We start from the raw sequence: 17,122 nt of genomic DNA, 5'->3' as shown, positions 1-17,122 counted from the left end.
GGAGGCTGGGGATTTCTGCCAGCAGCTCTTGTAGGTATTCAAAAGTCATTTTTATCCATTTCAGCAGCATGGATTATCTTGCTAGTAAGAAACGTTTTCAGTGAGAAGGGCTAATGTTTCTGGATCCTTTGGAAGCTCCTCTGTTATCTTTGCAACAACAGCCCTTCTATTTGTTTGAGAAGGCCCATAACTTAGTAGTAGAGCATCTGCTTTGCATTTAGAAAGTCCAGCTACAATCTCTGACATCTCCAGACAGTAGACGGGCCAATAGCTTAACACAGTATACAGCAGCTTCCTGTGTCCTGTATTCCAGCTTCAATTATTGTACCCAGCAAGTCAGTTAACTGCTACACAGGAACTATAATGTATGGGTAGAGGAAAGGGGATTGATACTGTGGAGTGGACTGTACTGCCAAGCTTAGCTATGTTCCCCTCACCTTAAAAGAACCAGGTAATCATGCCTTTGTTCTCCCCCAGACTATGTGAAAAACTCAACCGCATAGCTCTCACAAGTCACTCTTCCAAACTTGGTTCCCCAGCTGTTTTTGGACTACACTTCCCATCATCCCTGACCACTGGTCCTGCTAGCTAGGGATGATAGGAGTTGTAGTCCAAGAACAGCTGGCGACCCAAGTCCTATACCAATAATCTAGGAACTTTCACCATTTTGAAACGAAGCTAAGTTGTACTGCCTGTGCAGCGATTCTGAAGCACATGAAGCTGACCTCCAGAGAGTTTGTAAGTAAACCATATTTATACTTACCAAACATGTGGTCTTTTTCCTAGGGAAAGCTTTGGGACTCACTTTAAAGGGCACATTTTAAAGGGCTAACAGCCTATATTTCCACATCTACGTTGCTTAAATCTCTGCCAGGGTTGTCTCACCAAAGAGTACTTGCCCCCAACTTGGATCTTGGCACCAACCCAATAAGGCTAACATCTGCCAATGATAGGGTGCAAAACAATGGATTCGAACATTAAGAGAAGAGATCCATACAGAAATGGAACAACCTGTCTTGTGGAGCATCACCTCCTTGAAGGTTTAGAAATAAGGCAAACAGATATTTCTGAAATACCTTCGTTTTTAGACTCTGCCATTTCAGAATAGCAATCAGGCGTAAATGACTAACAGTGCAAGCCTGTGCCTGTTTACACAGAAGGATGTAAAGTATTCAGTTATGCCTACTCTCAGGTAAGTGTGGAATGAGATTGTGGCTTAGGCTGCATTTCTCCTTGGTTTTAAAATAGCTGTAGGAATTGGAAGGCAAATCAAAAGAACCCTAAAGCTTTATCAGCACACCTGATGGGACAAAAAAATACCTTCCGCTGGTCTGTTCACAAAGACCCAACAATTTCGGGAGGATCAGTTTTCCAGGTATTTCTAGGTCCCCTGGCATGCCTGGAACAGACTGAACTATGCTAATCTTTCTGCCACCCAAACAAAAAATGAAACAGAATTTCACCACTTTCTAAAAATGCCAGCAAACTCTTATCTTCCACCAGCAAACCATTTGCAACTTTTAAGATGTGGGGTGGGGGGATTTATGGCCTTTTCCAAAATGCAACCAAATCACATAAACTACATCACAACACAGACACACTCACACTCACTCACACACACACTCTCTCTCTATATATATATATATAAAATAAACTAACATACTTACCGATGTGCAGGATGATAAATTACTGCAGTTATTCCATGGACATAATGGCTGCTGAAGCTGAAACTGTGGCTTTCTTGGAAGCTCTGATTCGTTCCAACACTGGACAAAAGTAAAGGCATTTATTGACTTATTTGCTGCATTTATATATTGCCCATCCACGGTTAAGTCCTCAGGGCGGTTTGCAAAATAGTTAAAAATGAAACAAAAAAAATTATTCAAAAAAAATGTTAAAACAACAATATGCGGTGGAAATCATCATTTAAGAAGGCCTTCTTATAGACAGCATGGAGGCAGCAACAAGAAATCATTTCAAGACCAGCATTAAACCAGGAAGGGTAAAAGAAATTGGTGCAAGAAATTTAAGAGCAAAAGTGACTGTACTTACTTGTTGGAAAATAAATGGCCTGGGGTGGGGGATAGGTCTTTGCCTATTTTTTGGCAGGTGCAAATCAACAATGTGAGAATGAGGCACTGCATAATTGAGGAGCCAGTGCCAAAAGGTCCCTGTCCCTGGTAATCACTTGCCTCCCTTCATTAGGTGAATGAACCTAAATAAGGACCTCTGAGGGGGATCTCAAGGATCAAGCAGAGAGAGGACAATCCCTCTGGTCATTCCCAAGCCATTTAGGGCTTTAAATGTTGAAACCAGCAGTTTGAATTGGGCCCATAAACAGACTGCAAGCCAGTGTAGATAACAAAGCGCAGGCATGATGTGATCACAATTGCAACGCCCCTGCTAAATGCCCTATTCTGGACCGGGGGGGACGGGGACGCGAGTGGCATTCTGGTCTAAACCACTGAGCCTCTTGGGTTTGCTGATCAGAAGGTTGGCAGTTCGAGTCCCTGCAACGGAATGAGCTCCCGTTGCTCTGTCACAGCTCCTGCCAATCTAGCAGTTCGAAAGCACACCAGTGCAAGTAGATAAATAGGTATGGCTGTGGCGGGTAAACAGCGTTTCCGTGTGCTCTGGCTTCCGTCACAGCATCCCATGCACACCAGAAGCAGTTTAGTCATGCTGGCCACATAACCCGGAAAGCTGTCTGTGGACAAACACCGGCTCCCTCGGCCTGAAAGCGAGATGTGCGCTGCAACCGCACAGTCGCCTTTGACTGGACTTAACCGCCCAGGGGTCCTTTACCTATTCTGGACCAGCTGAAATTCCCAGACCATTCCCAAAGGCAGCCTCGCACATAATTAATTTTTTTATATTCCACTTATGAATCCCTTCCCAAAATGTATCCCAAAGTGATTTCAAAGCAGAAAATATAATGCACTGCAATAACGCATTTGATGCGTGGTTTGTTTCACTAAAGTAAGTTAATCCCAATTAATACTGTTGGCTGGTGCAGAGGCATCAACCGAGCACTTACCTGACAAGGTAGCTCTTCAGTTCGCCACGGTAATTGATGACCAGCAGCTCGGCTGACCATTGGGCGCTCGCTTTGTATTCCAGAAAAATCAATCCAGCAATAGCATAGGTCAAGTCTCCCGGGAAGCTAGCGCCCTGTACCAAAAGAAAACATTTCTTAAAAACAAATTTCAAAAGAATTTTATTTGGCAAGGGAGTTAAAAAACAATTCCAGGAATGAGAAAATTGTTTCTACACTGAACCAAAAAAATAAAAACGAACGCCATTGTTGTTTGGTGGAAACACTGGGAAGGAATAGGGTTCAAATTCCCTCCTGGGTGACCTGGCACCAGTTGCTATCTGTCACCTTAACTACCTCAACAAGGTTGTTGTGAAGATAAAATAGTGAGGGGAGAAATCAGGTAGGCCACTGGCAGCTGCTTGGAGGCAAATTGGGTTATAAATATAGAAAACACGGCAGCTAGAATATTATAGGCACAGAAATGGAAAGAGGAGCAGGTCCCAATGAAGGAAGAATGGCTTTTGAAATGGCACAGAAATAGTAAAGCCGACAGAGAAATTAAGAGATCCGAATTACGAACTTTTCATAGAAGAATGGAGGCCTTTTGTGGAATATTTTCAAAAATACTACAGTCGAATGAAATTGCAGGATCTGAGATAAAAGCAGCAGAAGAAAAATGATAAAGTAACTGTAACAGAGAAACTTTTTTCTAGTATATAAAGATATAACGTAGTGGAAAAGGTTTGAGTAAAAATACTGCAGAAATGAGGGTGGGAAGTCAATTCATAAAACAATGTAACTATTTGATATGATGAATGTTTGAATGCTTGAAAAAATTCATAGAAAAATGTGTTACACAAAAAGTTTATAGAAAATAAAATAAATGTGCTAGCGCTATTTGCGCTAGAACCAAGCTTAGGACTAGTGCGATGGGATTTTTGCCTCCTCTTCTCCCCCTATCTGTGCCCTGTGCTGCCCACAGATCTGCTCTGAAAGGTTATGGGGGAATGCCAAACAGGTTTAGGGGGTGCATATGCGGGCATGTTCTGTTGTGCAAGGAGAAAGGTCCAAGATCATGAGAGCTGGAGTCCAATAACATCTGAAAGACCACACATTTCCTAACCCATTTTAGAACATATTCCTTCTTAAAGCTTTCAAGAGGTTACAGTGCTGTAATCACCTGCCTATTAGAAAGCCTAAATAGTAGGTTTAGGATTAAATAAAAGAAAAGGGTGAAAGCTGCCACAACAAGCAATATTTTCGACAATACACGAAGCAGCAGACTAGTTCAGATGTTAAACCGCATCCCCTTGGAACAGCTATTTTCAGAGGGCCACAACAAAAGCAATTCCACCCTAAAGCACCGACAGCTTTGCTGCCACAAATAAAAATTAATGTACTTCTGTTTGGCTACGTGAAACGCTGAATGGAAATTCACCAATAAACATGCAAAGCGACCATTCAACAAAATGAGCCATAAAGCGCTCACAATGCAAGCTCTCTCCGCATAAGTACGTCACATTAAAACCGTAATAGCTAAAAAGCTTCCATTTGCATACAAATTGGACTTGTAAAATCCGGAAAAGAAAAGTAAATACCGGTGAAATGACCAAGAGTTCACTGCCGACCAAATCAAACACTCGCACGGTCCCTGTGCTTTCGCCATAGGCGAGCAAAGTGCAGTCGTGACTCCATGCTACACGTCTCCATTGCGGGTTGGGATCCTTCGGGACTATGGGGGCAGAAAGAGACATGTTAATAAATGCAGAACAAAAGGTGTATATGGTCAGTGGTGCTACTTTTACTTGCAGTAGGCTGTGAAGGGGGCAATCTCAGCTGCAATATGAACTGATCCACACAAATAGGGCTGCCAACAATTTTAGGGTCTTCCGAAAGAAAGCTCAATAACTTTTGGGGTCTCCTGGCTTTTACTTTTTGAAATATGGCAACCCTACACACAAACAGCACAAAAAAGCTACCACACGGCAGCCATATCATCACTATCATAAACCCTAATAAAATATCCGTTCACCAAAAAAGGTATAGGCAAGCTTTGGGTAACCCTGAGGTTTGCAGAAGTAAATAAATAAGATTAAATCTAATGCAATTGTGTATATGAAAAACAGCCCAATGACAGCAGGCATGTTATGTGGTCACAATATGCTGGAATAAAAACTGAGGATTGGGGCAACTGTAGCTGGGGCTGGAGGGTAAGAGAATGGAATTTTGTTAAAGGTCTCACTTGTTATTTGCTACTTTTCGTAGTTTACTTGCGTATGAAAAGCTACATACCTTGACATTTCCCAATGACAGATCCAAACTCATCCTTCGCAGACCTGCAGGATTTGAATTTCATATATAAAACTTGAGGCAATGTACATTTGTCAGGATTTACGGCTGTGTCGCTAATTCTCTTGTCTAAAGCAGAAATGGGGCTCCTGCGACCCTCAAAATGCCGTTGGACTCGAACTCCCATGAGCCCTGAGAGTCAAGGATGATGGGAGATGTAGTCCAACATGTTCCCCATCCCTGGCTTTAAGAAAATGAACATGCACAAACAGATTCTGGTGCATTAATAGCAAACTGAATTGTGCCAAGTATATATGGATTCTGACCAAACTGCGGGAGGCAGTGGAAGACAGGAGTGCCTGGCGTGCTCTGGTCCATGGGGTCACGAAGAGTCGGACACGACTAAACGACTAAACAACAACAACAACATATATGGATACTCCAGTTGCCATCGGTTCGAGGAAGTGTGCTCAACAGTCAGGGACAATAAGAGTGCTAGTCCAACAAAATTTAGAGGGCACCACATTGGCCACCTCTGCTGTAAACACAACACAAACGTCACAATGAATCTGACATAAATAAGCTGTTTCTATAATAATAAGGTAACTTCCTTGCAATTTTAGCACCTTATTTCACATGCAGGGGATATCTAATTCAATAACATGTATCAGATATTAAAGCTCTTTAGATTAAATATCAAAACTAAAGGACAGAAGTTTCAGACCAGTTTTTCCCCCATTCTCTGACTTGGAATTTAACTAAATACTGGCTGTCTTCCAATGATCAGATGTAGCCGTTTCGTTGCTTCCTTGACACAAGCACCAAAAGGAACCAGGAACCAACAGCGAGCTCTCTATTAATGCCATACTGGAAAACTATGCTTAAGGCTTCCAAACAAACCAGGATATGAAGCCACAAATTAAAGTTGGCTTCCAAGTCCTGGCATGTTTGGAAGCCATTATCCATAGTTCCCAGTTTGGACATAACTTGAAGCTACGATTCCATTTGATTTCACTGCTCATACCCAGGGAAGAACAAGGATGCACAAAGTTTGTGTGTGTCACAAGATTTGTTTACGTGAAACTCCCAGACTAGCAATATGGCTACTGTGTTAAATGACCTCGCACACTCCGATAAAATAGGTATGCACATTGTGTTATACTGTGATCCTATTCACTTGCCTGGGAGCAAGCCACAATGGGGCTCACTTCTGAATAGACATCCATAGAATTCTACTGTTATTCATCTTACCTTATTTCTATGCACTGGTCTTGAACAGCTGCTAACAATTTTCCATTGCTAAAAGAGAAAAGCTTTGAATGAAAAAAAACCCACATAATAATTACTGCTTTCAAAAGATGTCAGGAATAATTTTATATCCTCCAAGTCTTAAACCTAAAGGGTAAGCTACTGTTCCTTTGGAACCTGAATTGGATCATATAAAGTATCAGAATTCCCTAATTCCTAACGCCATCGCTCTCCAATAACCAGCATGTGTCAAAGATCAGACAGTGGTCTGGTCTGCATGTCATGTTAAGCCAAACCGTGGCTTAGCACAAATGCACAAGCTCTGAGAAGGGAGTTCATGGCTGCTTCATTTCTCTCCCAACTGCTTTGCTGCTGCACTGCGCTGAGCTAAACCATAGATTGATGTGGCTCCCTCAGAAGACCGTGAGGGCTCCCCACAAAATAACTCCACCATTTGCTACACCACTTTCAGTCACAGTGCATTAAGGGCCTATATAGCATAAGTTAAATCCTTATTCCCTCTTTCCAACCAATTAACTCCTCGCAATTATCTTTTTCTGGAGTCATCCCTGTGCAGCAGGCAGGGGAACGGGACATGAGAAAAGCTCTGAAGCAGAACACTCTCCCAGCATTTGTCTTCAAAATTACAATGATTACAACAAACCAAGTGGCTTTTGGAAATAGATTATCACACAAAATGAAAGGAAACTCGAGGCAAAACGGCCTCCTGTATATGTTTTGAGTTCTTTTCATTAAATGGCTTTTGACAAGTTTTCCGGAATATTCTTCCCTGTAGGCCTGCCCAATACCAACTGTCATTACTCCGCTTGAATCCCAAGCCTATGGGAAATAAAAGCCTCCAACATACAGTCACACAGAGATTTAGTGATGGAAACCTTTAAACCAATTCATACTCCCATTTCAGTTGCCTCAGAGGACAAACCCCCACCAAAAGTCATTTCATCGTAACTTGACTTGAATGACAGAACTTGCCTTCCGCTTCAGAGCAGTAAATTCCAATGAAATATTGTTTAGGAGGAAACTTGTTATTTCCCTGCCAAGATGCACACAGCTACTTTGAAACTATGAAATACATCTCCAGAATATAGAACTGTGGGTGTTTATTAAAATAATGTATGCTGTGACATCTATGCAGACAAGGCTTCACAGAGTAATGTTAAGGAAAGAAGGGCCTTGAGGAAAATGTACTTCTGTACAGGATACACAATAGTAATAGATAGATTATATGAGCAATAGTTTATAAATAGAACACAGAACAAAGGACTTCTGAACAAATTAGGCCATATCCACACCATACATTAAAAGCCCTTTTATGCCACTTTAATGGTCATGGCCTTCCACAAAGTATAATGGAAAGTGTCGTCTGTTAAGGCTGCTGGGAACTGTAGTTCTGTGAGGGGTTTCCTGACAACTCCCAGCACCCTTCGCAAACTAGTAGAGATGTGAAGCAGAGTCAACACAGCAAGTCTTCTTCTTCTTTGGTGATCATTCGTGGCTAAATAAGGTTGTCTTCCATGAACACAGTCTTAATGGTGAGTCCGTAAGTGACTGTGGAGGCCCATTCTGGATCCACACGTCCTTCCACAGTGGAGACATAGATTTCCAGTTGATCATAGTGCAGGTTTGCCAAACGTGCCTTCCTCTTAGGACTTTCATCCTGAGTTCAAGCATTTTCAAAGTCCATGATGCCTTTGGTAAAGGCTGTTCTCCGGTTGGAGCACTCACAGGCCAGTGTTTCCCAGTTGTTGTTGTTTATACTACATTTTTTTAGATTTGCCTTCAGAGAGTCTTTAAACCTCTTTTGTTGACCACCAGCATTACGCCTTCCATTTTTAAGTTTGCAACAGAGTAATTGCTTTGGAAGACGATAATCAACCATCCGAACAACATAACCAGTCCAATGAAGTTGATGTTGAAGAATCATTGCTTCGACACTGGTGACCTTTGCTTCTTCCAATACACTGACATTAGTTTGCCTGTCAGCAAGTCAATTACTCTAGCCACAACCCTATGCTGCCTCTCGCTAGCTTACACTGCTTTGGGTCCGATGTAAAATTATACTAACATATTTAACAAGCTCAACTACACTAGCATAGGTCACAGTGAGAATAAGTGATTTTTCTCAGTATTAAGATATCTTAAGAATATTGAATGGTTTATATAATAGATGTGTTGCATTATATGATATGCTTACAAACATCTGTGCAGACATTTAGTTTGCATGGCAACTGCAATGTCTATTCATTAAACACAATATTTATATTTTAAAAAGCCACCGTAAAATGGGAATTGCCTTCTGATAATATCACCTGAGTATAATCTCCCATCAGCAATTTCGAGTGACACCACACACACACCCCCACACCCCCACACACTTGCAAAGGAAAAGCAAAGCCACTTACCTTGCAAGGACTAAGTGCCAATTGATCTGTTTACTGACCAGGCGGACAAGTCCAACAGGGAGAGAAAATTTTGCAGGGCTGGAAATAGATACATGCTAATGTTGGAGTGTGCAAAGCTCAAACATACAAAACCACTGTCAGCATCATATAACTTCCCAGATCAGAACTATATTCTCAAAGAGTTATTATATAAAACACCCTAAAAACTGGCAGCAATCCTGTATCCCTGGGATACATGCACAATATACATCCCTGCCCTTTCTATTCAACAAAAGTTATTTGCAAATATTAATGCTTCGGAAAACGATGTTCCCTGCAGCAACCAACTACTTTATGCTCACCAAGTGGGAGGCACAATACTTTGCAGATGTCCTGCAGTAAGCTCACAACTTACGTGCATCTAACTTGTGCACATTCAGCTTTATGAACTTGGCCAAAAAAAAAAAAAATTAAGGGGGTGGAAAAGGAAAAAAAAAAAGATGTTCAGAGGAAAAGACTTTGGAAATCCCACCCACCATTGCACCCGATGTGTTTTGACTATACACAATTTTAGCTTCAGGCGCTATCCCCAGAAAGTAAGCCGTGCGTAAATTGTGGTCTTACCCTGTGCATCCTTTCAAACTAACTTAACACAGGGTTTGGGTTAGCTTCTGTTTAATAAAGGACAAAGAAACTTACCTGTACCACAAATATCGGAGCAAAAATAAGGCAGGACCTATAAAAGAAGAAAAAGTTTGAATTCAGAAGGCCCTGTTCAAATCTTTGAAAGAGAGAGAGGCTGGCAAAAAAGGCTACTTTTCTATAGCTTTTTGTACATTTCTTATACATTCTTCGAGGTCAACTCAGACATATTGAATGGGACTCCTTATCTCGCCATCCTTTATCTACTCCAGACCAAGGAGGCCTGGCTTACCTTCTTCCTCTTACTCCCGAATCCCATCTCTTACTCTGCCAATCTTACCTTTCAACACTCATTTCCATTATGCATTCTGACGCTCAAGCAAATACAAAAATGTTTTATCACCTTAAACAATAATATTCTCTGTTTTGATTCATTGCAGCACACGTTGCAGATGTATAACAGCTTATCCTTGGGCAGCTTAACACTGGACAGCTACAGTCTTAAGGCCTGGCTCCAACAAAGCAAACCCTGTGCAGATCTACACTGAAGTAAGCCCCACTGAATCCACTGGCGTTTGGCGCCAGGTGTATCGATGACTGCATCTAAGGAGCAACCTTAAAAGCCTCTTTCTCACTACTCCACTTGCAACACTGACAAGAGTTGGGTTCTTATGCTGGCAAATGCTAGAACTCCAGGCATTCTATCATAGATCCAGAGAAGTGAAAACAACAGGTGCCTCTTAGTGCAATAGATACCAATAAATAACTGAATCAATGCCCACTTATATTAATTGCGGCTGGAGTTGGGTACAGTAGGCAGGAGGAGGAGCTTTGACAAGAAAGATGACTTTACCTCTTCAGTACCAGAGGAGTCTATAATGTCACATAGCTCTGCTGCTACAAAACACTACTTTTAGCTGCCTTGCGGACCCAGTGGGCTATCAATGCAAAATACAAGAATCAAAGGCAATTACATGATGAATCCAGCTATCGGTGATTAAACAGAATCAGTTTTTGATAATGCACACTGGCCATGTTTGGATGTCACATCAAACCATAGTTTAGCACGAGAACACAAAGTTCAGCAAGCCTCAGGGAAGTTGGAAGGTTTTCTTCCTGATTTCCATTAAATGGGCCATCCGAATGCTGAACTGGACGTAACTGTAATGGCAGTTTCTTTAAATAAGGCAGCAGCATCACCCATTACTTGAAGTCAATTATGGTTTGTCTAAAACAAGGTAAGATTAACCATGGTTTGCAAGGCTTCACCAACATGACAGGCTGGGGCTAATCTAAACCAGAAGCAAAAGCTGACCTCTCCCTTGCAGCTGTGCTAGAGGAGGAGGAGGACAGAGCACATGGTTAAACGGAATAGCCAAACAGGGATTAAGTGTTTGCAGAAAACCTTTCCTAAGAAATCTCAAAAGATCTGACTTATGCCTATACAGCCGTACCTTGTGAGTCGAATGGAATCATTTCCAGAAGTCCATTTGACTTCCAAAATGTTCGGAAACCAAAGTGCGGCTTCTGATTGGCTGCACGAAGCCGCGGAAGCCCCGACGTTTTGGGTTCCAAAGAACGTTTGCAAACCGGAACACTCACTTCCGGGTTTGCGGTGTTTGGGAGCCAAAACGTTGGAGTACCAAAGCGTTCAGGATCCAAGGTACAACTGTATGTGTATAAATGAATGCCAATGAGACACAATCGTTGCAGAAAGGGCAAGCAGCAGGCAGTTAGGAGAGGGAAGAAAGAGAGAAAAGAAACGAAGGGCATTAAGAGGAAGAATACTTTCCCCAGTAATTGTTATGCAATACATGTTGCCCAAAACAATAGGTATACGGCAATACCAGATAACACACTTTATAAACAAATCCAATGAATTCACACCCCATTCATTTCCTCCACATAAGATTCACTAAACAATCCATCAGGGCAAACCATGCATATTTACCTGTAATTGCTCTAGTGATGATAAATGATGCGCCATGCTTCCGGTTGCCTCTTGGCTGAAATTACAAGAAAAGAATTAGTCTACAACAACTGAACCCTTTATTCACCAACCTACCAAGAAAATGAAGTTTATGAATTACCTGCTGGGCTGTGCAACTATTTAAAATTCTTTTTCGGCTCCAAGGGCACTTTGTGGCAAGCCATTCAACATGCTTGTCACTCCCAAGTCACCTGAGATTGCTACCAACCCCTTTGCGGATGGCCACCAGTCCAAAACAAGTGGAAGGATAGACGCAATTAGGTAATAATATAAACGTGCAGGTAATATAATGCACCCCTGCTTTAGCAGTTAGAACCTCTTCCTTGGGATACTGCCCCACCCCAATTTTGAGCTACAGTCACTGGAATCTCAATACTCTCTTTAATGGCACAGGCCAGAGACGAAGTCTTCAGTATGAAGATAAATATAAATCTAAAAAGAATTATTTGGGCTGGCCCCTGTTTAGAAAGCAGCCGCGGTGCTGGTGTACTAGATTACACTGACAAAACAGCTGCTGGAGTTTATTACAGTGACTAATATACAAATATACTTATATGACAATCCCGGCCCGACTGCACCAGCTGCCAGTTAGTTTCCAGGCCTAATTCAAAATGCTGGTTTTGACCCATCAGGACTGCAATACCTCAAGGACCGCCTCTTTCCATATGAACCGACCTGGACCCTGTGATCATCCTCTGAGGCCCTTCTTTGTGTGTCTCCTCCATGAGAGGTCCAGAGGGTGGCAACACAAGAACGGCTCCCTATTTGTGAAATGCTCTCCCCATGGGACACCATCATTATATATACCTTTAGGCGCCAGGCGGAAATTTTCCTCTATAACCAGGTCTTTGGCTTTTAACTATCAGTGGCCTTTTAGGAGTGAGTGGGATGTTTTTAATGTGTTTCTCTTTCCTCTTGATTCTAATGTATCTATGTGTGGTCTGTTGTCTATTTGTTTGGTTATACAGTAATTTGTTTTGGGTTATCCCTGGCAGGATAAAGCAACTAACAAATTTAATAAAATAACGAAAGAAAGATTATTAAAGATCCACTGGGCTATGGACTCCCTCCTACCCAAGGTCATTGTAAATAAACTCTGTTGCAATTATTGGTTTGTTTGTTTATGTGCCAAAGCCTAAGTTGTCCTGTGGAAATAGTATTTTGAACAAGGATAATAATATTTTTGAACAAGGAGGATACAACACATGTTGTTTACCACCCTATAGAATTGTTTTAGTAGACACATTTGGGGAATTACAAAATAGAAGGAAACAAAGCAGTTCTTTCGTCTTAGACCTGATCAAAGAGCAGAAGGAACCATTCAATGGATTTGCTCCCAGATAAACGGGAATAGGTTTGAGACTTACAGTGCAATCCTATGCTACCTGGGAACAAGTCTCAATGAACACAGATGGGCCTACTTCTGAGTAAAAATGTAGAAGACTGCATTGTAAAGCTGAAGTCAACTGCCTGGTTCATACAACACACCAAGCTGAACTTTGGCTTAGTGATACTCCGTGTGCCCCCAGAAAGAAGTGTTCCTACCCAGTCATTTTTGCCGCTACATTTGGCTTAGTGTTGTCTTAACCAGGGCTGATGGTTCAGCTCTCGCCTCACCAACTTCAAATTGTAGCTAAGGTTTGTCCTCAACCACGAGCCCCAGTTTGGGTGGAATTTGGCTTAGCTCTGCTGGTGTGGCAGCAAAAAGGACCAGGGAGGAGCAAAGCAGCAACGTCGTAAATCTCATTATGCTCAAATTAGAGCAACTAGGTTGAACAGAATATAGGACTCCTCTAAAAACAAAGAAACACACATCTTCTAGATACAAATCCTGTACAGATGCTCAATTAAATGTAAAACAGAATGTACAGAGGTGAGACCACTAGCCCCAGCAACCTTTAATACTCCATTTGCACAGGTGCATATCCAAAAGACTCTCTATGAACACATTTTGAATTAGCTGTTTATTGAACTGTTTGAGGTTTTTTACTAACCAGCTTGTTTTACATACTGCTTTGTCATTTCTATGGCTGTTTGATGCTATATTTTATTTGTTGTTAGCCACCTTGGGCACCTTTGTGCGAAAGGGGGGTATTAATTCAAATAATAAAGAAATCATAGTGCTGCATATTAAAATCGTTTTGATAAAATTTGGTGTGTATCTTCCAAGCGGTGGTCTATGTTTCAAGTTCCAAACCTAGCTTGACTCTTACAGCACACTTCAGCTGGAACCAGGAAAAGCAGAAATACGCAACGCAATGTGAGTATCTCCTTAGAAGACCAAAACATCAGAATGATGGCTAGTGTCCATATTCAAGAAAACATTCTATATTTCACATTCACATCCTCAGGATGCTTGCTGACCACACATCCTTTTGCAAGAGGCCAGGAACAAGCAAAGCCAACACAGATGTGAGACTCACACCAGTCTTGAAAATGGAAAGCACTTTCCAATGGTAGGTAGCAACCACAGGACGTACTAATCCCAGCAGAGACTGGAAATTCAAAATATATTTTGGTTCTATAATTAATATAATTTAGCTTTGCTTGATAAGTGGGAATGCATAGAAATCGTTAAAAACAATGGCCAAGTACTTGTGGTTATAATATTATATTAATTATTAAGCATTTCCTGCCGTTTTCAGAAAGTAAAATTGAAATCCCTCAATTTTCCTAAAACGGTTTATGCACTTCTTCATGAAAAGTAGACTTACCAACTTAAATAATACTAATAATAATAACAATAACAGTATTTTTTATTTATTTATACCCTGCCCATCTGACTGGGTTGCCCCTGCTATTCTGGGCGGCTTACAAAGCATATAAAAACAACCACCAATGCTAATAGCAACCATATATTAAAAAGTCACCATTAACTTTAAAACAAACCACTTATATCAAATAAAGCAATATTCCACAATCCATTAGAATCTAATAGCAAACAGTAATCTTAATAGTAAATGTTGCCCCATCTCAAAAGCAATAGATGATTCGAATACCTCACCCCCACAAACATATGGTTAAAACCCATGGCTGAAGCAATTTGCAAAAATTAAGCTTAAAAAATAAGAACAACAACAATTTATTATTTATACCCAACCCATTTGGCTGGGTTTTCCCAGCCACTCTATCTAAAAACTAGTTTCTGCTAGTGGTCCCCATTGGTTTCAAATGCATGGCTCATATCAGGCTACGCATTAAGCATTCTGAGTCCACTTCTGTAGAACTCCCTCCCTGCTGACTTCAGATAGGCCCCGGTTATATATATATATATATTATAAAATCTATGCACCAGTTGATTGCAAAAAAATAACAATAACAACAAAACAAAAACAAGCCACCAGTACTTTTAGCAAGCGTTGTAAGTAAGCTTTTCTGTTGTTGTGTTTCATTTTATCTTTATTGTATCTTTTGCAACCTTCTTGTACACCATTTACAGATGACAGTATTAACTGGCCAGAAACACATGTTTAATCATAACTGTCAACTTTTCCCTTTTCTTGCGAGGAATCCTATTTGGAATAAGGGAATTTCCCTTTTTTTAAAAAAAAAAAAAAAAAGGGAAACGTTGAGAGCTGTGTGTTGAATACCCATAAACCTGCAAAAATTAAGCTTCAAAACAGAATAATGACTCCTTTTGAATTGATGTGTTCCTGAGTACGTAACTCTTTGCAAAGCAATGCAATACAATTCAAAAGAAAACAAAGACGAATAGGAAATGTTTATGGTAAAAAGCTAATTAAATAATAATAATAATAATACGATAAGAAGAATTACTAAGAAGAAAAGGCCGTGCCCCAAAGGACACGTCTGCTCAGGAGTAAGAGCCCCACTGGTTTGATGGGCAGCTTGTCGCCCGCCCCGCTTCCCTTCTCCTCCTACGTGGCTGGGCAGCGGAGCCCCGGGGGCCGCCGGGCAGGTGCCTGCCTGCCTGCCTGCCTGGGGGGGACAGGGAGACCCACCTGCACCTCCGTCTCCGGCGGCCACTCGGTGTTGACCAGCAAGTCGTAGAGGATGTTCTCCTCTTCGCTTTCTTCTGCTTCTATTGCCGCCTCCGAGCTGCCTCTGCCCGTCTCCGCTTCGCCTCTTCGCACAGCAGCCATGATCATCGGCGGCCCAGGCTGCAGCTGCTACGGCGGCTCGCAGCGGACAAAACTCTCTCTCAAGATAGAGGCGTTCGGTTTTTAACCCCTTACGATCCCCCACCGAATCGCTTCTAGGTAACGCGAGCCAGGTGTGTGTTTGTGGTGAAGGCTGCAGACGTCCTGTGCTACCTGACATAGGAATAAATCCCGCCGAGATCAACTCACATTGTTATTATACAATATATTCTATATTAACATATTATGTGTGAATAAATCCTGCTGAGCTCAGTTGATACACTGTTTTAATCTCTTATTATATCAGCATATCATATCATATTGTTATAATACCATCTATATTAATAGATTGTGTGAATAAATCCCACTGAGCTTGTATACATATACTATTTTTAATTTATTATATTGTATTATATTATATTGTTATGCAATATATAAACATATTAAATAATATGAATGAATCCTAAGCTTTTTATATATTTATATTTCTATACACACACACATATATATACAAATCTATAGATTTAATTCTATAATAATATATATTTATACCCTTTTAAAATCTTAAAACAGTGCAATGATACATTTTTAAATGTATCATCAAAGCACATATAATCACCTATTTGATCTATGATTATCAAATATATGATTATGAAAGGTGTTTTTCATAGGATCATATAATTGTAGAGTTGGAAGGGACCCCAAGGGTCATCAAGTCCAGCCCCCTGCAATGCAGGAATCTCAGCGGAAGCATCCCTGGCAGAAGGCCATCCAATCTCTGCTTGAAAAACCTACTTTCTTTTCCTGCACCTTAATTCCAAGTTACAAGTTATGTTACTTACTGGTGGTTTGGACAGGTCAGAAATCGGCCTTGCACAGCCAACCCTTGCTCTCTTTCCCAAAAGGGTTCTGGGCATGAATAAGCCAAGAAAAGGGTAATAGTGGAATGATTTCGGCTTGTTCAGGCATTTTTCTCAAGGGTCCACGCAGATCTGTACTCTGGGACTCAGCTGCACAGCTGCAAACAAAACATTTTAAATGTGTTGCAAAGTGCAATATACAAACGTGACACCAGATGACGGTAGGGAGCTATGCAAAACCCATTGTATTTTTCAAAACGTTTTTAAAAAAAGAATTTCACATGTGTGGAATTTACCCTGGGATTCATTTCATTTATAAGTCCCGAAAATGCATATCTAGTGGGCGATGCATTGGTTCCTTCCAAATGCCATCCAGTTTCCTCCTTGTCATTCCTCGCAAGGGGAAGCAAAAGAAAGCATGCTGGCGAACAGGCCAGTTACCGAGGAAGCAGGGCAGGCAAAACCGCTTGGGCCACCTTCGTCTTAAAAACAGCGACCGCTCCTCAGTAAACGGGTTTTGTAATGAAGGCGTTTGTACGCGCAGCTTCCAGGGC

The 17,122-nt window shown here is 41.3% G+C and overlaps 1 protein-coding gene across 1 annotated transcript in view; it reads right to left on the bottom strand.

Moving 5' to 3' along the window:
* NBAS (NBAS subunit of NRZ tethering complex) overlaps positions 1-15,843 on the bottom strand; it is a 199,559-nt gene extending 183,716 nt beyond the window's left edge. Inside the window, exons 1-9 of the mRNA XM_082218421.1 lie at positions 15,571-15,843; positions 11,570-11,624; positions 9,676-9,712; positions 8,998-9,075; positions 6,578-6,625; positions 5,330-5,373; positions 4,636-4,769; positions 3,038-3,171; positions 1,668-1,766 (exon numbers count right to left, since the gene is read on the bottom strand). Coding sequence (XP_082074547.1) covers positions 1,668-1,766; positions 3,038-3,171; positions 4,636-4,769; positions 5,330-5,373; positions 6,578-6,625; positions 8,998-9,075; positions 9,676-9,712; positions 11,570-11,624; positions 15,571-15,717 — 776 coding nt within the window. The 5' untranslated portion in view covers positions 15,718-15,843. The remainder of the gene's footprint in view (positions 1-1,667; positions 1,767-3,037; positions 3,172-4,635; positions 4,770-5,329; positions 5,374-6,577; positions 6,626-8,997; positions 9,076-9,675; positions 9,713-11,569; positions 11,625-15,570) is intronic.
* Positions 15,844-17,122: the final 1,279 nt, after the last annotated feature.

The sequence above is a fragment of the Podarcis vaucheri genome (assembly GCF_965113315.1).
Source record: "Podarcis vaucheri genome assembly, chromosome: 3".
In the NCBI taxonomy this organism is placed as follows: domain Eukaryota; kingdom Metazoa; phylum Chordata; class Lepidosauria; order Squamata; family Lacertidae; genus Podarcis; species Podarcis vaucheri.
Note: the sequence above shows the minus strand (reverse complement) of the source record. Positions and strands in the feature narration are given on the sequence as shown.